Below are 20841 nucleotides of genomic sequence, written 5' to 3'. Positions count from 1 at the left end.
TATATTGATTGTGTGCCCTTATCAGATATAATAATTAATTTATATGCAACAATTTGATACTCATAGGCCTACGCACAGAATCAGTCACACAGAGGAACTTGGCCTATAGTCCATCTGATTAGTGGTAGGCCTATGATTTACATGGATCTTACTGATACTGCTGTCAGATGTTCCAATCCTCACCCATAGGCTTACTGATGTTCTGGTGACCTTTAAAGGGGCCTTTGGTCCTTATCTCCAGACCTCAACCCCGACAGTACTTTCCATAGGCCTATTCATTTGATCAGTGAAAACCTATTGCGTTGGAAACATTACTAAAGTAGATGGACATCATGCAGTAAGTAGCCTTTTTTATCATATGATTGTTATGTTGCCTGGTGATGTGCAACTGCTTCTAGCAAAATGTGCCCCCTAGTGTTACAGTGGTTTATTTCAGTGCGACTCACTGACAACCTTGATATTTGGAGGGAGACAAAAACCAAAGGCAACCAAGTGGCTGTAGAAACCGTCAGAATTACTTTAATGGGTTCTCTCGATAAACGTGACAATTTTAGAACAATGACATCAGTGCACTTCTATGTCCAGAGCTAATGGCGCGGATTATTCCAAGGTTCTACCAAGCGGTGGGCAATGTGAGGACACCTGATGAACGGTTCAGCGCGTGTACCTTAGCTGCGGGAAACTGCGCTCTAAATTCCACCGCCTGAGGACAACCACAGAGAATAAAAAAAATTGATGTTTTCGCTTTATCCATTTCTGTGAAAAATTGGAAATGATGACAGTCCAAAATACTTTGGAAAAACAATCCACGGTAAGTGATGCGCTGCGCACAAAACGTACAATCACTTCTTAATGAGGGATGCCTTTGTATTAGGCTGTCTTCTGATCAGTCACGGATTTCTGCAGGTAAATATTGCCTTTTTGCTTATCCACTGCTCGATTACATTTAGAATAGCTGCGTCTTGATTTCTTTAAATTGTGTTGAAATTATCAGTGGAAATTACTTGTCTATGATCCAAATAACAATTTTCACAAATAAGCCAAGCTATATTTTACTCATTCTTAAGATATGATCTGTCTCACTGTTTTGGAATGACATGTTATTGAACGGATATATGTATGTCGCTCATTACCATAGCTTATATATAATAAAAGGGATCAAGGGTGTATTTTTCCAGAAAAGCAAGCATCTAAGGTAAATGTGTTTAAATTGAATAATGCTCAACAGAATGCATGATTCCCTTTCATTGATGCATAGGCCTATTGCCAATCCCTTTGAAAAGGTATAGACTGCCGGCAATTAAAAATAAATACTTTCCTATTCAAATCAAATCAAATGATATTTGTCACATGCTGGAATACAACAGATGTAGATCTTACAGTGAAATGCTTTCTTATATGCCCTTAACCAACAATCCTCTAAGAAGTTTTAAGAAAAATAAGTGTTGAGTAAGAAATAGATAAGTAAAAAATTTAAAATTAAAGGAACAAATAATTAAACGGCAGCAGTATAATTGCAATAGAGAGGCTATACACAGAGGTGTACCGGTATGAGGTAATTGAGGTAAGATGTACATGTAGGTAGAGTTAAAGTGACAATGCATAGATAATAAACAGAGAGTAGCAGCAGCGTAAAAGAGGGGTCTGGGTAGCCCTTTGATTAGCTGTTCAGGAGTCTTATGGTTTGAGGATAGAAGCTGTTAAGAAGCCTTTTGGACCTAGACTTGGTGCTCCGGTACCGCTTGCCGTGCGATAGCAGAGAGAACAGTCTGACTAGGGTGGCGGTGTCTTTGACAATTTTTAGGGCCTTCCTCTGACACCGCCTGGTATAGAGGTCCTGGATGGCAGGAAGCTTGGCCCCAGTGATGTACTGAGCTGTACACACTACCCTCTGCAGTGCCTTGTGGTCGGAGGCAGAGCAGTTGCCATACCAGGCAGTGATGCAACCAGTCAGGATGCTCTCGATGGTGCAGCTGTAGAACCTTTTGAGGATCTGAAGACCCATGAGAAATCTTTTCAGTCTCCTGAGAGGGAGTAGGTTTTGTCGTGCCCTCTTCACGGCTGTCTTGGTGTGCTTGGACCATATTAGTTTCTTGGTGATATGGACACCAAGGAACTTGAACCTCTCAACCTGCTCCTCTACTGCCCCGTCGATGAGAATGGGGGCGTGCTCGGTCCTCCTTTTCCTGTAGTCCACAATCATCTCTTTTGTCTTGATCACGTTGAGGGAGAGGTGGTTGTCCTGGCACCACACTGCCAGGTCTCTGACCTCCTCCCTATAGGCTGCCTTGTTGTTGTCGGTGATCAGGCCTACCACATCGGAGTCTGAGCGTCGGAGCCGGTGTAATACGATTCGATTTTGTTATCGGCAAACTTAATTATGGTGTTGGAGTCGTGCCTGGCCATGCAGTCATGAGTGAACAGGGAGTACAGGAGGGGATTGAGCACGCACCCCTGAGGGGCCCCTGTGTTGAGGATCAGCGTGGCAGATGTGTTGTTGCCTACCCTTACCACCTGGGGGAGGCCCGTCAGTAAGTCCAGGATCCAGTTGCGAAGGGAGGTGTTTAGTCCCAGGGTCCTAAGCTTAGTGATGAACTTTGAGGGCACTATGGTGTTGAATGCTAAGCTGTAGTCAATGAATAGCATTCTTACATAGGTGTTCCTGTTGTCCAGGTGGGAATGGGCAGTGTGGAGTGCAATAGAGATTGCATCATCTGTGGATGTTAGGGCGGTTTGCAAATTGGAGTGGGTCTAGGATTTCTGGGATAATGGGGTTGATGTGAGCCATGACCAGACTTTCAAAGCACTTCATGGCTACAGACGTGAGTGCTACGGGTCGGTAGTCATTTAGGCAGGTTACCTTAGTGTTCTTGGGCACAGGGACTATGGTGGTCTGCTTGAAACATGTTGGTATTACAGACTCAGACTGGGAGAGGTTGAAAATGTCAGTGAAGACACTTGCCAGTTGGCCATTGCATGCTCGGAATACACGTCCTGGTAATTCATCTGGCCCTGCGGCCTTGTGAATGTTGACCTGTTTAAAGGTCCTACTCACATCGGCTGCGGAGAGCGTGATCACACAGTCGTCCAGAACAGCTGATGCTCTCATGCATGTTTCAGTGTTACTTGCCTCGAAGCAAGCATAGAAGTTAGTTAGCTCATCTGGTAGGCTCGTGTCACTGGGCAGCTCTCGGCTGTGCTACCCTTGGTAGTCTGTAATAGTTTGCAAGCCCTGCCACATCCGACGAGCGTCGGAGCCGGTGTAGTACGATTCGATCTTAGTCCTGTATTGACGCTTTGCCTGTTTGATGGTTCATCAGAGGGCATAGCGGGATTTCTTATAAGCTTCCAGGTTTGAGTCCTGCTCCTTGAACGAGGCAGCTCTACCCTTTAGCTCAGTGCGGATGTTGCCTGTAATCCATGGCTTCTGGTTGGGGTATGTACGTACAGTCACTGTGGGGATGACGTCACCGATACACTTATTGATGAAGCCAGTGACTGATGTGTTGTACTCGTCAATGCCATCGGAAGAATCCCGGAGCATATTCCAGTTTGTGCTAGCAAAACAGAACTTCCTTTTTGAATCTTATGTGACCATATGATATCTTCTGATAATTCAATAGAAATCGACTGATTCAACCATATGTTTAACATAAAATCTCCACCACATACTTTGTCAATGAGAGTTAATGAATAAAATGTCAATTTTGAACATTAAGAGCTTCCTGCAATATGACCTCCAATCTGGAAAGGTGAGTGTGGAAAGTAAATGGAATTGCAATGTGGTGTATTTGGGACTAAATGACCCCGTGGGGAGTTGTACAGGGACCGTGCCACCCATGGACTGCTGCATAGTTTTCTGAAGTTCGGAGTGCATAATGGAGATTATGGAGTATATGCACGTACTGTCGTGGCCAAAGGTTTTGAGAATGACACAAATATTAATTTTCACAAAGTCTGCTGCTTCAGTGTCTTTAGATATTTTTGTCAGATGTTACTATGGAATACTGAAGTATAATTACAAGCATTTCATAAGTGTCAAAGGCTTTTATTGACAATTACATGAAGTTGATGCAAACAGTCAATATTTGCAGTGTTCAAATCTATTTATTTATATAGCCCTTCGTATATCAGCTGAAATCTCAAAGTGCTGTACAGAAACCCAGCCTAAAACCCCAAAAGTGTTGACCCTCCTTTTTCAAGACCTCTGCAATCCGCCCTGGCATGCTGTCAATTAACTTCTGGGCCACATCCTGACTGATGGTAGCCCATTCTTGCATAATCAATGCTTGGAGTTTGTCCGAATTTGTGGGTTTTTGTTTGTCCACCCGCCTCTTGAGGATTGATCACAACTTCTCAATGGGATTAAGGTCTGGGGAGTTTCCTGGCCATGGACCCAAAATATCAATGTTTTGTTCCCCGAGCCACTTAGTTATCACTTTTGCCTTATGGCAAGGTGCTCCATCATGATGGAAAAGGCATTGTTCGTCACCAAACTGTTCCTGGATGGTTGGGAGAAGTTGCTCTCGGAGGAAGTGTTGGTACCATTCTTTATTCATGGCTGTGTTCTTAGGCAAAATAGTGAATGAGCCCACTCCTTTGGCTGAGAAGCAACCCCACACATGAATGGTCTCAGGATGATTTACTGTTGGCATGACACAGGACTGATGGTAGCGCTCACCTTGTCTTCTCCGGACAAGCTTTTTTCCGGATGTCCCAAACAATCGGAAAGAGGATTCATCAGAGAAAATTACTTTACCCCAGTCCTCAGCAACCCAATCCCTGTACCCTTTGCAGAATATCAGTCTGTCCCTGATGTTTTTCCTGGAGAGAAGGGGCTTCTTTGCTGCCGTTCTTGACACCAGGCCATCCTCCAAAAGTCTTCACCTCACTGTGCATGCAGATGCACTCATACCTGCCTGCTGCCATTCCTGAGCAAGCTCTGTACTGGTGGTGCCCCGATCCCGCAGCTGAATCAACTTTAGGAGACTGTCCTGGCGCTTGCTGGACATTCTTGGGTGCCCTGAAGCCTTCTTCACAACAATTGAACCGCTCTCCTTGAAGTTCTTGATGATATGATAAATGGTTGATTTAGGTGCAATCTTACTGGCAGCAATATCCTTGCCTGTGAAGCCCTTTTTGTGCAAAGCAATGATGATGGCACATGTTTCCTTGCAGGTAACCATGGTTGACAGAGGAAGAACAATGATTCCAAGCACCACCCTCCTTTTGAAGCTTCCAGTCTGTTATTTGAACTCAATTTGCATGACAGAGTGATCTCCAGCCTTGTCCTCGTCAATACTCACACCTGTGTTAACGAGACAATCACTGACATGATGTCAGCTGGTCCTTTTGTGGCAGGGCTGAAATGCAGTGGAAATGTTTTGGGGGATTCAGTTCATTTACATGGCAAAGAGGGACTTTGCAATTAATTGCAATTCATCTGATCACTCTTCATACCATTCTGGAGTATATGCAAATTGCCATCATACAAACTGAGGCAGCAGACTTTGTGAAAATGTATATTTGTGTCATTCTCAAAACTTTTGGCCACGACTGTAGTCTACTAGTATCTGTGAACCCAAAGCTTGGAGTGAGGTTGGGGTGGGGCTGGTAGCCTATAACCTCTTCTCTCCTTCTTTGGAGATCAGTCACCATCAAGTGTGTTTGCACTCCTGTTCTGTTAATGATCTAAACAAGGCTGCATTTGACAGGAAAGAGAACAGAAGTGTGAAGATCTTAGAAAAGGCATATGGCTCTGGCCCCAAGAATTCAACTTTGCTAACACTAGCGGGATCATGAAATTTCCACTGGGATAGCTAATACAATTGTGGTACTAATAAAATATTTTGTTGGGGGTGCTAGACCTATTCTTGAGGGGGCTTCAGCCTAGTCAAACCCCCCTCGCTGGAGCCACCGATGTTTACTAGATGAACACAGATGAACTCTGAGATGAGTGCATCCTGGCACTGGAACAGCATAATCTCTTTCCATAAATCACCCTACCTTGTGCTTAGCCTCACATGAATGATAGGGAAGCTTCTCACACAAATCACATAATGTTGTATTTAATGTCCGGATGATCAGGATCAGCATTAGTCGCACCTAGGTCTCACATGCCTCTTTGCAATGTCCAACAGCTGCACTCTGTTGAGCTACTGTACAGTATGAATTCGTCCAAAATGGCACCCTATACCTTACATAGCGCACTACTTTTGACCAGGGCCCATTTGGTTCAGGTCAAATGTAGTGCACTATATAGTTAATAGGGTGCCATTTGTGACACAGATTATATCCCCAGCCTATCTGAGTGTGTGTGTGTGTGTGTGTGTGTGTGTGTGTGTGTGTGTGTGTGTGTGTTAGCACACACCTACCAGCTAGCACACCTGTAATGTGTACTTATCCCTCTCCAGGAGTAATGAAACAGCTCACAAGGCCCAGCCAATGACATTAAAGAATGGAGCTAGATGTTTGTGATTATAGCTGTGTGCCAATTGGCACTCTATTCCCTGTATAGTGCGTTTGACCAGGGTTCTAGGGCTCTGATCAAACGTAGTGCACTGTGTTGGTAATAGGGTGCTATTTGGGATGCACATCATATCTCTTCATTTAAATGCACTGAGAATGTCCAATTCAGACAAGGTGCTGGATTATAGATGGTCTATCTCCCTTAAAAATAGTCTGACTATGAAAACAGTATAACTGTTTAATTTGATAAATGTTTTTATAATATAATTTTGAGTTAAGATGTCATGTTCTCATAATTTATTATGCCTGCAACATTTGCCAACTCCATAGCCTATGCTGTGAATCATAACAGAGATACAATTTAGTCATTAAGGATTGGAATGGCTTAGGGCCCAAGTCATATTTAATATTTCTGCTAGTGCAGTGATTAGACCTTTTAATATTTGAGATACTGCCAAACAGCTGAAGATAAATAGCCTAGAGGCTAGAGGTGAAAGTACTGCGATATTTAACGCTGAATCTGAGAGGATCCTAATTGATTCCACTTGTCTCACTACTCTTTTTCAAATTCTGAGCCATTTAGTAAACTCTTAGAACACTCTAAATCCTAAAAGGGTTCTTCGGCTGTCCCCATAGGAGAACCCTTTGAAGAACCCTTTTTGCTTCAAGGTAGAACCTTTTTGGTTCCATGTAGAACCCTTTCCTGAGAGGTTTCTACCTGGAACCCAAAAGGGTTTTTACCTGGAACCAAAAAGGGTTCTCCTATTGTGACAGCTGAAGAACACTTTTGGAACCCTTTTTTCTAGGACAGATTGTTGGACATTGTTTGACTCAACAGTAAACTTGTTGTTGAAAAAAGGTATATGTTAATTTGTGTTAAAATATCTGTTGCCTGAGACCAAAGTTTGTTTGAAAGTCGAGGCTCTGTCTGTCACTGTGTGCCCACACTTTGTTCAATCTAAATAAGTTACTGATGTTGTGCCTCGTTCCTAGTACTACCTGAGGAAGACCACTATAGCAGTTCGGTTGAGCCCTCAGGCAAAAATCAATAGTCTCCTACTTTTATTCCTCCCAAGGCACCCATTATTACAGCAGTCCAGACAAACGACTCATGGCCTTGCATTCTGTCGGTCGTCATTCTCAACCACCACATAAACTCAAGCTCTGTGTTTACTCACTAAAACCTCACTCTGGCACTCTCCTTTATCGTCTCTGACGACCACAGGCCAGGGTGATCTCAAGGGTGGTCTCTATTGTTTGGGATTCTTCAGGTGTAGTCTTGAGAGAAAGTAACAGTAAGTAATTGAAGCCAGAGTGGAAAGGGTAACTTGCAAAGGAAACAATTCAAGTGCTGTCAAGAGCTGGAGAAACAAAGGGCGTACACAGCAAGGTTCCTGTATCACAGCAAATCCAATTAAACTATTGACATCCACACAAAGAAACAGAGCTTGATTATGTATTCAAGTCTGTAATTCTTATCCTGTGCATTTTTTAGGTCGACAGAGAACGAGACAATAACAAGGACAGATCAGGGGCATCAGTATTAGATCATGTCTTAGTGCTGCTGTGTGGCTGACTTCCCATTATGGTCAAATGTTATTATATTTTAGGAGCGGGAAGTCTCACCACCAGCCAGATGTATAGAACAACAGATAAGCAAGGGTTTAGGACAGCAGGAAAGAGAGGCCGAATACCAAATGGCACCCTATTCCCTACATAGTGCACTGCTTTTGACTGGAACCCTATGGTCCGTGGTCAAAAGTAGTGCACTACAGTAAGGAATAGGGTACCATTTGGGATGCAAACAGAAAGTTATTTCGAGACATATTCATTCTCTCCCAGGGAGGGACATTATTCCTTTAACAGACATTGGAGGCAATTAATAAAAAGTATAATCTCACAAACATTGTTTACCACAACTTTGGCAGTGGATTTATATGGTGACATTACTGTCTGGCGTTTGGAAGACAAGCAAAACAGGAGTTTATACCAAAGTATTCAAAAGATTGTTATCTGGCTGGGTTTAAAGCTAATCAGAGTCATGGCAGTGCCAGATGGGATTTGAAGACCTTGGACAGCACCCTTTCGTGGTAGACGGTTGTCTGTCCACTCCTCCATCACAGCAAGATTTACATCACAACTTTCACAGTGCAGTTAGATAGTGACATTAACAATGTTTTAAACAAAAACGTTTAAATCAAACCATTCTGAGGATTGTAATCTGGCAGGGGTGCGTTTAAAGCTGAGCAGAGACATGGCACTGTGGACTTTTAGGAGGACGGCATGTGATACTGTTTGCCACAACTTTGACAGTGCGTTCATATGGTGACATTACTACCTGATGTTCTGATGACAAGCGAAACCGTTATGATCAAAAACAGGAGTTAAAACCAAAGCATTTGAAGATTGTGATCTTGGATATGTTTAAAGTAGAAACATGGCATTGGCATCATAGTGATTTCACGACCTTTGACAGCACCCCATATACCCTTCCTGGTGAACAGTTGTCTGTCCTCTCAATCACACCAAGAATTGCATCCTGAAAGCAGCAGTCAGTCAATGTCTATGTGACAGATTGGGTGATTGTGGGGGCAGAGGCCCCTGCCTTGGAGCATCATTCAATGTCCTTCTCCTTCCTACACAGTAATATATTGTTGCTGATGTTCCATCGTGCAGGGTCACAGCTGGCTGTTATTCTACCTAGCTGTTCTTACTACATTGAGAACATTATGTTTCAGTTCACCGTCTCATGGTTCAGGGGTGAGTAATAGGCCAAGTGTTTATGTCAGACAAGGTGAAAAATGGTGCTCAAGGCAGTCACATTTGTTTTATTGCTTCTATGGATTGGTACATCAGTTGCTTTTATACTGGACAGGAATTGTGTTCTTGACCAATAGAGGTGTGTCAACCCTCCTTACACAGCCTGTCTTGCAGAAACATGAAAGGCCCCAAAGGGAATACCCCCTATTCTACCTCCACTAAAGCCCAGAATAAGTTAACCAGTTTGGCCCATAATGTATGAGCTCTCCTGCATACAGCATCTCTCTGGGATCTATTTTAACACACACAATGCAACAATGTGCAACCTTAGCACTGGCGGTAGTGTTATAGGTTCATGAGTTTGTCAGAAATATTTTTTCTATTTTCACAACGGGAATTATGGGTGCAGTAGCTGGCGGTGGCGCGAATGAGCCAGGTTTTCAATCATAATGTGCTATATGGCTAAATATGTGGTTGCTTTTATGCATTGCATTGTCATCAACTCCAATTCGAATGTTAGTCTGTTCTAGCTTAGTTAGTTAAATAGCCTGCCCCATATTTACTAAATATGTTGAACATGTTTGTAGTCCACATTGTTCTAATTGCATTGCTTCAAAATGTACATTTATTTTTATTGTTAACATCATGGAACCATCTTACAGATCATATTTGCACTTCTCCTGAAATAGCAGATGAAATTGCATTGCATTCGAGCCATGTACGTTCTCACCATAAACCCATGGAAGGTGAATCATTCTAATAAGTTTGTTTCTTAATCAAATTAAATGAAAGACAATCTGATTTTCAAACCAACAACAATATTTCTAAATAGGATCAGGTCAGAAGCATGATATCATGAATCGCTTCTCTCGTTCCATGGCAGTGTGTGCAAAGAACACATAGACCTAAATGTCTTTATGCAAAACATTTGCACGTCTATACAAAATACTAGGCTCCTGTCTATTGTATTGTTGCCTATGTACAAGGCAGATTTTTGCAGATTGTTTTTTTTTTATCTGCCATTGATGTGGCATTATAGGAGGACTGAATAGTTTGGAGGAGCTTGTCTTTGGTAATCGGACGAGGGGCGCTCTTTTGAAAATGGGGATGGCTACCCTACTTGAACAAGCAAAATGCATGTGAATGAAAAAGCATGAGGGCAAAAACCTCCAAAATATTTCAGAGTACTCTCAGTAGACCGTTTAAAACCCCTTTATTTATAGGCCATGTTAGGCTGATGGCCAGGATAAAAAGACGCACCTATGCGATGCTGCTAAACCAGCCTGGATTAAGAGGAGGGTCGGCTATACTTTGGTTTCCCCCCCATTTCGTTTAATTTGATTAAAAACAATCGAATGTTTCTCAATACGAGATTCACAGGTACAAAAGGCACAACTCTCATTCCATGGGCACTGTGCGTTATGGCTGGATAGTCTGCGCTTACGCTCTCACAATCCATGGCATTATCAACTGTGTTACCGTTAAGACTTGCTTTTTGTGATGCTTAAAACTTCCCATTAGCACTGCATGAAATTGTCACTTTTGCGCTCCTGTTTAAGGACACAGCTCAGATAGTGCCTCCCCTCCTACCTCAGTGCAAGCTAGCTGATATTAGACGGGTATATTTCCGAACCTGGCGTTAGGGCTTGAAAATGCCGTTGACCCAGTTTGTACATGACAAAATTGCAAATGAACATGCGTTTGACACTTGCGCCTCCTTAGCGCCAGCCAAAAATAAAGCCCTCTACCTGTCATGAACAGTTGTTCCCTCTTTATGATCCATCATACTCAGATCCTCTTCCTGTGTCTGAAATGTCACCCTAATCCATATGTAGTGCTCTGGTCAAAGGTGTGCACTACATAGGGATTAGGGTACCATTTGGGATTCACAATGTGTCTAAGCTCACTAATAGGAAGAATGCCTTCCAGAGCAGGATGCTAGTGGAGGTGCCAATAATATGCCTGGATGTCATAACATATCTAATTGGATATGAATTGGAAATGGAGATGCATTGACCTTTCCCCTGACCTATCATAGTTATCTTTCCATTTCTATTTCCCCTCATCTCTTTACTCCAGGCTCTTTTCTTCAGATAACACATACGCCTGTCTATCTGAATTTTCCTTATCAATTTTGCATTCATTTCCCCATCTCTAGCAATGGGCTTAGCAAAGAGATCATTAACAGGTTTGAATAATATAATCAAACCATTTTTGGCTATGATGGGTTTCCAGTGTGTGTTGATGATGGATTGTTCCCCAACAACTTGTGATACAGGCAGTTTTATGATAATGCAGGACCACCATTGCAATCTCCACTCATGAAAAGCCATCCATTTCTCTGGTGAGATGATGGCTGAGTAACAGCATCGTTTGCCGACTTCCTGAGTGTGACTTGCCTGGCTCCCTACAAAATCAAGCCCAGTCAGCATAGTCAGTGAATGATTTAGTTGTCATCCTACAGTCTTCTACCTGGAATGTACCAAAGCTGTAAAAGACAGTTGGTTATGTCCAAAATGGCACCCTATACCTTATAATGTGCACTACTTTTGACCAGGGCCCATTCAAAAGTAGTGCACTAAATCGGGAATAGGGTGCCATTGGGTCACAGAAAGTGTATTTTATCATGTCTCTGAATTACAGTACTTCGTCATTTCCCTACTAGAAATGATTGTATGTCACACAGCACAGTTGTGAGTTCTGGTTCTGTGTTTGTAGAACAGTATTAAAGGGGAAATCTGCAATTGCTCTAACCATTTTTTGTACTTATAAATGAACAATATGTAGGGGAGAGTGGGGTACGTTGAAGCATTTTTTACATTCAGCATCACTCTGTCAAGAGGAAGTATAGTATTCTTTCTAACAAAGATATCTACATATTTTCAGGATGTTGTGTATGCCTGAAAAAGATCTGAAATAATGTAAACATTTGTTTTAAAAACATATCTTGTCCAAACAAAGTGGTCTCTTGACAGTTTACCCCGGGTATTGGGTAAGTTGAGCCACGGGACAGGGTAAGTTAAGCCACCTACACATTTGTATACTGAATTAAATATTACCACTACCTTTTTAAAACCATGTCTATCTCTATTTCCCAAACACAATTCAACACAATCACTTTTTGTCTTTTAATAATTTTAAGAATCTTTTAACACCTAACAAACACACAATTTTAAAATAGGCCCTTGTTACCTCATGTCCCAGCTATAATGCCTTGCATTATGCCTGGAAAGAAAACACTTCAATTTGCTCAACTTGCCATTGGCTCAACCATTGGCTCAACTTACCCCAAGGCAAGCATTTTGACTATATTAACCCACACAGCCACAAGGATGCACTTTCATGCCAGATTTAGGACCTGAAACTTACAGAGACCCCAACTGATGTATAGAACAATCTTAAAATGAATTGCCTTGGTTTAGATACAAGCATCATGAATCCTCTAACACAATAAATTAATTTGACTTGATGAAAATATATTTTTTTAGACCTTACTTGCTTACCACTTAATTCATAATTCAACAGGCTACTGTTTTGTATCACACATTACCAGGGTAACATTCACAACAACCCTTTATAATGCCAAGTTCTGTAGAGAACATTGATGCTTGAAGAAAATAATTTATAAACGCCTCATGAGGTTAGTTCAACTGTCATAACCCATCAGAACCTAAAATATATGCTTGTTTAACTCCAATGTTTGTAAACAAAGTAAATGTAAACAAACACTATATACTATGGTTAAAACTATCATGTTGATATCATGAATGCTCAATCCTTGTATCCATAGCTCTATCTACGCATTTGAAAGTGGTTACATTTCTCCAGCTCCATTCCTCAGCTTTTTACAGAAACAGGGGCAGGGAAAACGCTTTGTTATTGTTTAAACTGCTGATTGCTGCTTTCAATGAGAAATAGAAGGTGTTAATGTTCTCCACGGCAGTTGGCATTATAAAGTGTTGTTGTGAATGTTACCATGGTCATGTGTGATACAATACATTGTCCTGTTGAATTATTAATTTAGCTCACAGGCTTTTCAAGACTTGGCTGTGTTACAGCAATTACTTTTGCACAGCTCTCGTGAAAAATAGCAATCTTTATTAGACTGATTAGTTGCTCTCAAAAGGTGCTTTAAATGATTTATGTGGTCCAATTTATACGCTACTGTCAGTATTATTACACTACAGTAATGTATCAGTTTGTGATTAAAATGTGATGACAAATAGATGTCAACTATGGCTTATTTATTCCCTATGATTCTTGACTCTGACTACATAAAAAAGTAATAGCAAATTCGGACTCTATGCCCCTAATACTCTGTCTGTCACTTCATCTGAAACTGCCAAACTGCGGGATTTGTGCTCATTTCTTGAAAGATCAACAACAGCATTACATCGGGTATGTGATGCTGAAGCTGACCTCAGTAATGGGTTGGCCCAGATTCTGTTTTAGGCCAGTAGGCAGGTCATGGACATAGGTTAGCATATAACATGCGGAAGAGATTTGTGGCTTTGGATTTTTTTTTTTTACTTCCTTCCCAGTGGAAACTGATGGGGCATCCGAGTCCAAGGCAGAGTTATTTCAGTCTCTAAAACAGAGTTTTTGCATTACATTTGAGAGGGACTTGTTATTCTTCAGAAGGACGACTAAATGCTTCTTTAATTCCCATTCTAATTCTAATTTAATGACAGCCTTGTGGGTTTTGTTATATTTCAGTCTTCTGTGATGTATATAAAGTGTAATATTGGGATGCAAACTCAAAATGGAATACATTTCAAGTCTATATCTGGCATGGTACAAGTTCCTCCTATTTTAAAGCCCATAACCATGTGTGTGAGGTGCATACTTTCAAAGTACAGTTGTTTAAGAGTATCAAGCAACACTCTGTGTGGCCCTGATTTAGCCCAGTGCAGTAAAAGGTTATCCTCTATGGGATCGGTGTCCCCCCATGGGACGGTTAAGCTAACGCAGGCTAATGTGATTAGCATGAGGTTGTAAGTAACATGAACATTTTCCAGGAAATAGACATATCTGATATGGGCAGAAAGCTTAAATTATTGTTAATCTAACTGCACTGTCCAATTTACAGTAGCTATTACAGTGAAATAATACCATGCCATTGTTTGAGGGGAGTGCACAGTTATGAACTTGAAAATGTATTAATAAACCAATTAGGCACATTTGGGCAGTCTTGATACAACATTTTGAACAGAAATGCAATAGTTCATTGAATCAGTCTAAAATGTTGCACATACACTGCTTCCATCTAGTGGCCAAAATCTAAATTGCACCTAACCTGGAATAGTACATTATGGCCTTTCTCTTGTATTTCAAAGACACATGTTTTTTTTCTTTGTATTATATTTTACCAGATCTAATGTGTTATATTCTCCTACATGAATTTAACATTTCCACAAACTTCAAGGTGTTTCCTTTCAAATGGTATCAAAAATATGCATATCCTTGCTTCAGGTCCTGAGCTACAGGCAGTTAGATTTGGGTATGTCATTTTAGGTGAAAATTGAAAAAAGGGTCCAATCCTTAATCAATAAGCCTTGACTCAATTCATATGAATATTAATCTTTAATCTTAGTATGTAGACAACAACCAGCAACTGCTTCCTCAAAATGCTTTTCATGTTTCTTGAGAATGAATAATTGCATATTGGCTCAATAAAGATATCACTCAGACTCATTGAACATTACACTCCTTTACTCTGTGTGTAGTTGTGTGTAGTGTGTATTAATCATTCTTCGGGCAGGGAATAGAGACCCATTTCCTCTCATTGAGACTGTTATGATATAATGCCATTTGAACACTTGTTGCTTTACTATACTCTATCTCCCTGGGGAATGAACACATCTCAAACACTCCCATCATGTTGTATTACATAGAATCAGTCAGTGGCTTTGAGATTGTCACATACTAAATAATATTTTTTTCCCTTTGGAGTATTGCCCTCTCTGATTCAAGCAACGATGCTGCAAGGCTGTCATTAATAAGTAACACACAATAGCACTGGACCAAGTTCTATCTAAAATACTTTCATGAAATATCAGCAACAAAAGAATGTCATCAGAGCCATGGATAAAATCAAAATGTGCTAGCTCTTGGCTCTCCTCTACCATAAATGATGTGACAGTGGTGTGCTGACCCTATTCCTCAGTGAAAATTGCCTTTCAGATGCCAGACTGAGTGGTTACATGAAGGGAGCTCTCGTCGGCTCTGAGGGGTAGGCACTAGGATGCATTACACACACAGCTCTGTATTCTCTCAGAGTGCTGGAGAGGTGAAGCCAGTGATGAGGGGAAGCTTCTTTGAAAGGCATAGTCCCAGTCGGTATTAGATAGAAAGTTGCGGCCCCGCCCGCCTTTGGGGAAAACAACGTGGTTACCTAGGTTACCCCATTGGCTCACAGCAAAACCTGACCTTTTTCAAACCTACATTTTCTTGTTGTCTATTTGTTTATTTGGATCCTCATTAGCTTCTGCAGAGGCAGTAGCGACTCTTTTTGGGGTCCACAAAAAAACACAAAACATGACAAGTAACAAAACACTGGTACACTGATAGACAAGCACAGTCACAAAAATGTTAATACAACGATATATACAAACAATACAACTAAAACAAATGATGTGTGTGTATGTGTGTGTGTGTGTGTGTCCTCATAGTCCCGCTGTTCAATGAGATGTTGTTTAATATTTTTCGAAGGTAATTTTGCTGTTTGCTTGAGTAATTGGAGATGGAAGGGAGTTCCGTGTGATCATGGGTCTATATAATACTGTGCGTTGCCGTGAACTGTGAAGAAACCTCTGGTGACATGTCTCGTGGGGTATGGGTGTCTGAGCTGAATGTTATTTTATTATGCAGACAATCTGTAATTTTCATTACAGTAATACTTCTCGTAAAAACTAGAAGAGAAGCAGTTAATCTCTTGTCAACCCTCAACCAGGAAAGACTGGCATTCATGCTGTTGATGTTAGTTCTGTATGTGCAGTTAAGGACAAGGCGTGCTGCTCTGTTTTGAGCTAGCTGCAGTTTTGCTAGGTCTTTCTTTGCTGCACATGACCATATTACCGGACAGTAATCAAAATGGGACAAGACCAGAGCCTGAACAACTTTTACAGTTGATTTGTGTCAATGTTTTTGGTCTGCTTGTTTAATTCAAATTCAAAACAACATTTAGGAAAAGTACAACATGTCTAAAGATTACTTTTCAACATTGCCTGCAACCGAGAGTTCTCATTACTTAGAAAGAAGTAACATTGTACGGCTTCCCTCGTGCCCCTTTTGATGACGGTGCTAGCAGCCACGTGAGTGCTAGCTAGCTACCGACCAGCTAGCCAAGACCAACAACACAAACAAACTATACAGCTACAAGTAGTCAGTGGAGTTACAAACAGACTACAGTATACTAAACAAGTTAAATATATTACCTGTGATTAAATGTTTTCCCACACACATAGCTACGTGTAGCCTACTTGGACACCAGGGTCCCCACATTTACCACGCCAAGTAACCTGGAGCCATAGGGCTCTTCTCGCAGGCTCTATTTCCCTACGTGGGAGCGTTGCAAACCGTAGGTTGGGATTTCTGACCTGGTTACATGTAAATTGAACAACACAGCAGCTTTTCGGCATGTTTTGTTTATTTCTGTATAACTAAACATCGACAACGAAGTTGTCTCTTTTACAATGGGGGTCAATTGGGAAAAAGTTTATTTTCCCCAATTTGTGGGCGTGGTCGAGGGGAGAATTCTTTGAAAATAAACTGGTTTCAAGTCTCTGGACACCTCCAGTGTTGACTAAATTGTCTGAAACCATTGCTTCAGGCTGAGTAATACAGAGGTAGACATATCTTACTGGTAATTTAGATTACATCTTTGAAATAGGTGTAGTCCATTAATTCTTAACAGCTTCTACCCCGAAGCAATAAGACTCCTGAACACCTAATCAAATGGCTACCCCCCCACCCCCTCTTTTACGCTGCTGCTACTCTCTGTTTATTATCTATGCATAGTCACTTTAACTCTACCTACATGTACATATTACCTCAATTACCTTGACTAACCTGTGCCCCTGCTGTTATTTTACTGCTGCTCTTTAATTATTTGTTATTTTTAACTTATCTTTTTTTACTTAACACTTATTTTTCTTTAAACTGCATTGTTGGTTAGGGGTTTGTAAGTAAGGTCTACACCTGTTGTATTCGGCGCATGTGACAAATCAAATAAAATGTTTAGCTCTTTATCATTACATTTTGGTAGCTTTAAAAAAAGTCCACTGAAATACAACTATGGAGAAAAATGAATCTTTCTCATTTACCAGGAATGTTTTTGTGTGACACTTAGACTGACCTCTAAAGTAATTTTAGACCTATAAAATTAGATAATCTTGAATGAGTTGTATTATAAATTCCAACACTTTTTTTCTCAGCTATCCTTGCTGTGTTTCCCTGTACTCTCACCAAGTAGATGGTCTTAGTAATTTCATTCTGCTTTATTGACTAATACAAATCATTAGCAGCCTGGGCACCCTGGCATGGACCATCTGTCAGTAATTATATTGACTCAGGCGAGGTCTGTGCTAAGAGGTGCACTAGGGACAGTAGTGAACCATCTCAATGCTGACAGCTGACATTGAAATGTTCCATCTACCGAGTCTAGCTAAATTAATTTGCCTCCTCAAGCAGTGTCCTTCAGCAGTCTCTCAAGCCTGCCTGCAGATATAAAGGCTTATATTTCTGCCTCTCAGAGTGGACGAGAGACATTGTATGAGAGAGATAAACCTTTTGACATCATTATGCCTCAATTACACTTGCCACATGCTACGTTCACTCACCCTGATGAAGGTTGATTTAGACTGAAACCTCGGTCAAAATAATCTATTAAATTGTTGGGAGCATCAAGATCACCAGTATGCTGGAGTTGTTATTTTTATTATATTCACTCACTGTTCTGTATATTTTCCTCGGTATTCTCTTCCAGAGTGTTTTAACAGTTTCCCCCTTATTGGTACAGTAATATATCTTTATATGTGTTTAATTGTAGACAAAACAAAAAATATATCAGTGACAATTATCAGTGTTTCCTCCACTTTAGGACCCCTCAGTTTTACAAGTACTTGCTGTGTTAAGTGGCTTTTCCTCTCCCAAATAACATTGGATTATAAAATCTCCACTATAAATCCAAATCCCTCACCTTTCAGAAGCTCAATTACTGCCATGGGCTGCACTATTCTACCTTTATTGTTTATCTTTCTTCTATTGTATAACAACCTCCAATTGCCAAGGGCAGCTCTGTTGATTAAAAGGCAGGTGAAACATACAAAGACTAATTTAAAGTTTGTTAGAGCAAAGAAACACTGTGCCCTCCAGTGTTAAGCGCTTATTACACAAGAGATATGACATAAAATTACGTCTAGTGTACTTGTTTGAATTCTAATGAAAGTATCCTACTGAAAACAAGTTTTCACCAAGGTCACTGTGACAGTCGTATGTACATTTTCTATTAAGAAATATGAATCTTTATGCACTTTCTAATGTACCGTATATGTCTGTTTTGTGTGTTACAGTGTGACCACTGACCTATAGTGTGGATCCTATTCCTGGGACAGAGTGTGCCCATAAGTGGGGGAGAGCTGGCTCTGTCTGGGGAAGATGGAGATGGAGAGGGACCTTGGGGACAGCTCCACAGGGCCCAATATCACCAACAGCACAGGAGCTCCAGACAGCGCTCTCCCTGTGGTGGTGTTCACAGACAGGATGGTGGTGCTGGTGGTTATTCTGGCGCTACTCACCCTCCTCACCGTGCTGGCCAACAGTGCTGTCATCACAGCCATCTGCACCACCAAGAAGCTCCACCTTCCCGCCAACTACCTCATCTGCTCCCTGGCGTTGACCGACTTCCTGGTAGCTATCCTGGTCATGCCAATCAGCATCCTATACATTGCCACAGAGTACTGGTCGTTGGGCCAGGTAGTGTGTGAGGCCTGGCTGAGTGTAGACATGACCTGCTGCACCTGCTCCATCCTGCACCTGTGTGTCATAGCGCTGGACCGCTACTGGGCTATCACCAAGGCCATCGAGTACGCCCGTAAGAGGTCGGCCCGCCGGGCAGCTGTCATGGTGGGCATCATCTGGGTCATCTCAGTCTTCATATCCATTCCACCCCTCTTCTGGAGACACAGGCCCGGTAGCCACGGCCCAAAACAGTGCATCATAGAGCATGACCACGTGGGCTACACTATTTACTCCACCTTCGGGGCCTTTTACATCCCCATGACCCTTATTCTCATCTTGTACTATAGGATTTACAATGCTGCTAAGACGCTCTATCAGAAACGGGGCTCATCGCGGCACTTGAGCAGCCGAAGCCAGACGAAGACTGATAGCCAGAACTCTCTGAACCACTGCCGTATGGCACACACCTTCTGCGTATCAGACCTATCCACCTCAGACCCCACTCTGGAGTTTGACAGGCTCAATGCCACCATCCGTATCCCCTCATTCGAGACAGATATGGACGGGGCAGATGAGAGGAGCCAGATCTGTACCTCCAGGGAGAGGAAGGCAGCACGTATCCTGGGCCTCATCCTCGGGGCTTTTATCCTCTGCTGGCTGCCTTTCTTTCTGAAGGAGCTCCTTGTGGGCCTACAGGTCATAACTGCCTCACCCCAGCTGTCAGACTTTCTAACCTGGCTGGGCTACATCAACTCACTTATTAATCCTCTACTTTACACCAGCTTCAATGAGGATTTTAAGTTGGCATTTAAGAAACTGCTCAGACGAAAGGAGCATGCATAGATTTGCAGGCCCAGGTTGAACGTACAGAATAGTCCCATCAGGGAAAGTATGAAGGAAAGTTACATGCAGTGTGTCCGTTGGCTATGTGATGTTGTGCTTTTCAAAATAAAAGTTTTTTTTTTTTTTTAAAGTAATGCTTCTTGCTCTTTGCGTAAACACAAACTTTGACCATGAATAATCATGGCTTATAAATGCACATGCATACACAAAGACATACATTTTTTTATGGCTTTGTGAATTAATTACATTTTTACCAATGTGGGGTTTAAGTAAATATTCAATGTTTTTGTCTCAATTGGTTTTACTACACCAGGCACACCTGCAAAATAGAATTCTAAATCACATTCCATTTGCTCCGTTACAGCCATTATTATGAGGCGTCCTCCCCCTCACTGATTTCACTGTAGGTATATATCCCTCCATACTAGGCTGAAATAGACGGTATGTGAGTGACCAAAGACCTGGATAAGAAACTGACTTCTGCACCCATACATTTTTTTAAAGGGCCTGGTAGACTGAGAGATGATTACCTTACCTGATTGTGATGATGAATACAATCACTAAAATGATGTTTTGAACTGATAACCTAATGTTCATTATTTATTGGCCTCTTGATGTCTTCGAGTTTAGTTGATTTATAATAGTTAAACGCCTGCACGCAACAGAAAAATATACGTGCAGCCTGCTATATACCACAGAGTTCAAAACTGCTACGCCCCTCGGTGGACTACAGTGGCATTTGATTCTGCGTGCGTTAATTATTCTGGTCACATGCTGTCTGCGTACGCGGCAGTGGTACGCGACCGAGTT

At 41.6% G+C, this 20841-nt stretch overlaps 1 protein-coding gene across 1 annotated transcript; it reads left to right on the top strand.

Moving 5' to 3' along the window:
- Positions 1–891: 891 nt before the first annotated feature.
- On the top strand, positions 892–20160 carry LOC115174937 (5-hydroxytryptamine receptor 1E). The gene is made up of 2 exons (XM_029733972.1): positions 892–906; positions 18801–20160. Exon 2 carries the CDS (start codon positions 18886–18888, stop codon positions 20029–20031), a length of 1146 nt encoding a protein of 381 aa, XP_029589832.1. The 5' UTR covers positions 892–906; positions 18801–18885; the 3' UTR covers positions 20032–20160.
- The last annotated feature ends 681 nt before the right edge of the window (positions 20161–20841 follow it).

Source organism: Salmo trutta, chromosome 35 (genome assembly GCF_901001165.1).
Source record: "Salmo trutta chromosome 35, fSalTru1.1, whole genome shotgun sequence".
Lineage (NCBI taxonomy): Eukaryota > Metazoa > Chordata > Actinopteri > Salmoniformes > Salmonidae > Salmo > Salmo trutta.
This window is presented reverse-complemented; position numbering and strand designations above follow the sequence as displayed.

Coding starts and splice junctions, on each gene's coding strand:
- LOC115174937 (XM_029733972.1), top strand. CDS start 18,886: ATGGAGATGGAGAGGGACCTTGGGGACAGCTCCACAGGGCCCAATATC.